The 3,948-nt window shown below is 55.9% G+C and overlaps 1 protein-coding gene across 1 annotated transcript; it reads right to left on the bottom strand.

Moving 5' to 3' along the window:
• Positions 1-3,143: 3,143 nt before the first annotated feature.
• Positions 3,144-3,793, bottom strand: LOC135530619 (uncharacterized; the record flags this gene model as incomplete). Its single annotated transcript, XM_064958907.1, has 1 exon — positions 3,144-3,793. A coding segment is annotated over one exon (650 nt), but the record flags the coding sequence as incomplete, so codon positions are not given.
• Positions 3,794-3,948: the final 155 nt, after the last annotated feature.

Here is a 3,948-nt window from a genome sequence, read left to right as displayed (position 1 = left end):
GAGTTAGGTCTGCTCTATACCAAATTAGCATCCCCTTGAGTCTCTTCCCTGTTTCACACCTGGTAGTGTGGTGGATGGGACTACCAGCTCACTGTAACCTAGAGGGCAACCAGTGGGTCTGTCTCCTCTATACCACCCACCTGGTAGTGTGGTGGATGGGACTACCAGCTTCCTGTAACCTAGAGGGCAACCAGTGGGTCCATCTCCTCTATACTACCCACCTGGTAGTGTGGTGATGGGACTACCAGCTCTCTGTAACCTAGAGGACAACCAGTGGTCCATCCTCTATACCACCCACCTGGTAGTGTGGTGGATGGGACTACCAGCTCTCTGTAACCTAGAGGACAACCAGTGGGTCTGTCTCCTATACCACCCACCTGGTAGTGTGGTGGATGGGACTACCAGCTCTCTGTAACCTAGAGGGCAACCAGTGGGTCTGTCTCCTCTATACCACCCACCTGGTAGTGTGGTGGATGGGACTACCAGCTCTCTGTAACCTAGAGGGCAACCAGTGGGTCTGTCTCCTCTATACTACCCACCTGGTAGTGTGGTGGATGGGACTACCAGCTCTCTGTAACCTAGAGGGCAACCAGTGGGTCTGTCTTCTCTATACCACCCACCTGGTAGTGTGGTGGATGGGACTACCAGCTCTCTGTAACCTAGAGGACAACCAGTGGGTCTGTCTCCTCTATACAATCCACCTGGTAGTGTGGTGGATGGGACTACCAGCTCTCTGTAACCTAGAGGGCAACCAGTGGGTCTGTCTCCTCTATACTACCCACCTGGTAGTGTGGTGGATGGGACGTGACCAGCCTCTGTAACCTAGAGGGCAACCTAGTGGGTCTGTCTCCTCTATACTACCCACCTGGTAGTGTGGTGGATGGGACTACCTGCTCTCTGTAACCTAGAGGGCAACCAGTGGGTCTGTCTCCTCTATACCACCCACCTGGTAGTGTGGTGGATGGGACTACCTGCTCTCTGTAACCTAGAGGGCAACCAGTGGGTCTGTCTCCTCTATACAATCCACCTGGTAGTGTGGTGGATGGGACTACCAGCTCTCTGTAACCTAGAGGGCAACCAGTGGGTCTGTCTCCTCTATACTACCCACCTGGTAGTGTGGTGGATGGGACTACCTGCTCTCTGTAACCTAGAGGGCAACCAGTGGGTCTGTCTCCTCTATACCACCCACTTGGTAGTGTGGTGGATGGGACTACCTGCTCTCTGGTAACCCAGAGGGCAACAGTGGGTCTGTCTCCTTTATACCACCCACCTGGTAGTGTGGTGGATGGGACTACCTGCTCTCTGTAACCTAGAGGGCAACCAGTGGGTCTGTCTCCTCTATACCACCCACCTGGTAGTGTGGTGGATGGGACTACAAGCTCTCTGTAACCTAGAGGGCAACCAGTGGGTCTGTCTCCTCTATGCCACCCACCTGGTAGTGTGGTGGATGGGACTACCTGCTCTCTGTAACCTAGAGGACAACCAGTGGGTCTGTCTCCTCTATACCACCCACCTGGTAGTGTGGTGATGGGACTACCAGCTCTCTGTAACCTAGAGGGCAACCAGTGGGTCTGTCTCCTCTATACCACCCACTTGGTAGTGTGGTGATGGGACTACCTGCCTCTGTAACCTAGAGGGCAACCAGTGGGTCTGTTCTATACCACCCACCTGGTAGTGTGGTGGATGGGACTACCAGCTCTCTGTAACCTAGAGGGCAACCAGTGGGTCTGTTCCTCTATACCACCCACCTGGTAGTGTGGTGGATGGGACTACCTGCTCTCTGTAACCTAGAGGGTAACCAGTGGGTCTGTCTCCTCTATACCACCCACCTGGTAGTGTGGTGGATGGGACTACCAGCTTCTCTGTAACCTAGAGGGCAACCAGTGGGTCTGTCTCTCATACCACCCACCTGGTAGTGTGGTGGATGGGACTACCTGCTCTCTGTAACCTAGAGGGCAACCAGTGGGTCTGTCTCCTCTATACTACCCACCTGGTAGTGTGGTGGATGGGACTACCTGCTCTCTGTAACCTAGAGGGCAACCAGTGGGTCTGTCTCCTCTATACCACCCACTTGGTAGTGTGGTGGATGGGACTACCTGCTCTCTGTAACCTAGAGGACAACCAGTGGGTCTGTCTCCTCTATACTAACCACCTGGTAGTGTGGTGGATGGGACTACCTGCTCTCTGTAACCTAGAGGGCAACCAGTGGGTCTGTCTCCTCTATACCACCCACCTGGTAGTGTGGTGGATGGGACTACAAGCTCTCTGCAACCAGTGGGTCTGTCTCCTCTATACCACCCACCTGGTAGTGTGGTGGATGGGACTACCTGCTCTCTGTAACCTAGAGGGCAACCAGTGGGTCTGTCTCCTCTATACCACCCACCTGGTAGTGTGGTGGATGGGACTACCTGCTCTCTGTAACCTAGAGGGCAACCAGTGGGTCTGTCTCTCTATACCACCCACCTGGTAGTGTGGTGGATGGGACTACCTGCTCTCTGTAACCTAGAGGGCAACCAGTGGGTCTGTCTCCTCTATACCACCCACCTGGTAGTGTGGTGGATGGGACTACCTGCTCTCTGTACCTAGAGGGCAACCAGTGGGTCTGTCTCCTCTATACCACCCACCTGGTAGTGTGGTGGAGGGACTACCTGCTCTCTGTAACCTAGAGGGCAACCAGTGGGTCTGTCTCCTCTATACCACCCACCTGGTAGTGTGGTAGATGGGACTACCTGCTCTCTGTAACCTAGAGGGCAACCAGTGTCCGTCTTCTCTATACCACCCACCTGGTAGTGTGGTGGATGGGGCATGGACTACCAGCTCTCTGTAACCTAGAGGGCAACCAGTGGGTCTGTCTCCCCATACATGTTTTTGTAGGATGACAATATTTGCATTTCCACTTCGTTGAAAGAAGTCTGGGATGAAATAGTAAAATCTTTGTGTTCCTTTAGTGTCTAGTGTTGTTTTCATATGGTTTAGGCCTCGGACCCACTACAGTAGAAACCGGCGGGTTCATTAGTGTGGGTGGGGGTGGGTGGTCCTGTTGCTCTGCTAATGGCCTGGGCATATGTGCTGCTGTAATGTTGAGGTCCTTGCTGCAGGGGGAGGGGGGGGGCAGAAGGGGCATAGGTCTGATCTAGACAGTTCTAATAGGTTGGGGCCAGGGTTTGGTTGGGTTGGTCTCGGCTGGTTGAGGTGGTCTCGGCTGGTTGGGTTGGTCTTTGCTGGCTGGGATGGTCTCGGCTGGTTGAGGTGGTCTCGGCTGGTTGGGTTGGTTGGTCTGGGGTTGTTCTGGGCTGTTTGGGGTGGTCTCGGCTGGTTGGGTTGGTCTTGGCTGGCTGGGGTGGTCTCGGCTGGTTGGGGTGTTCTCGGCTGGTTGGGTTGGTCTTGGCTGGCTGGGGTGGTCTCGGCTGGCTGGGGTGGGCTTGGCTGGTTGGGTTGGTTGGTCTTGGCTGGTTGGGGTGGTCTTGGCTGGTTGGGTTGGGGATGGTTGGGGTGGTCATGGCTGGCTGGGGTGGTCTTGGCTGGTTGGGTTGGTCTCGGCTGGTTGGGGTGGTCTCGGCTGGCTGGGGTGGTCTCGGCTGGCTGGGGTGGAAATGGTTGGTTGGGTTGGTCTTGGCTGGCTGGGGTGGTCTCGGCTGGTTGGGGTGGAAATGGTTGGGGTGGTCTCGGCTGGTTGGGGTGGAAATGGTTGGGGTGGTCTCGGCTGGTTGGGGTGGAAATGGTTGGGGTGGTCTCGGCTGGTTGGGGTGGTCTCGGCTGGTTGGGGTGGTCTCGGCTGGTAGGGTGGTCTTGGCTGGTTGGGTTGGGGATGGTTGGGGTGGTTTCGGCTGGTTGGGTTGGTCTTGGCTGGCTGGGGTGGTCTTGGCTGGTTCGGTTGGTCTCGGCTGGTTGGGTTGGTCTTGGCTGGCTGGGGTGGTCTCGGCTGGTTGGGGTGGAAATGGTTGGGGG

This window comes from Oncorhynchus masou, unplaced genomic scaffold (assembly GCF_036934945.1).
Source record: "Oncorhynchus masou masou isolate Uvic2021 unplaced genomic scaffold, UVic_Omas_1.1 unplaced_scaffold_1397, whole genome shotgun sequence".
Lineage (NCBI taxonomy): Eukaryota > Metazoa > Chordata > Actinopteri > Salmoniformes > Salmonidae > Oncorhynchus > Oncorhynchus masou.
Note: the sequence above shows the minus strand (reverse complement) of the source record. Positions and strands in the feature narration are given on the sequence as shown.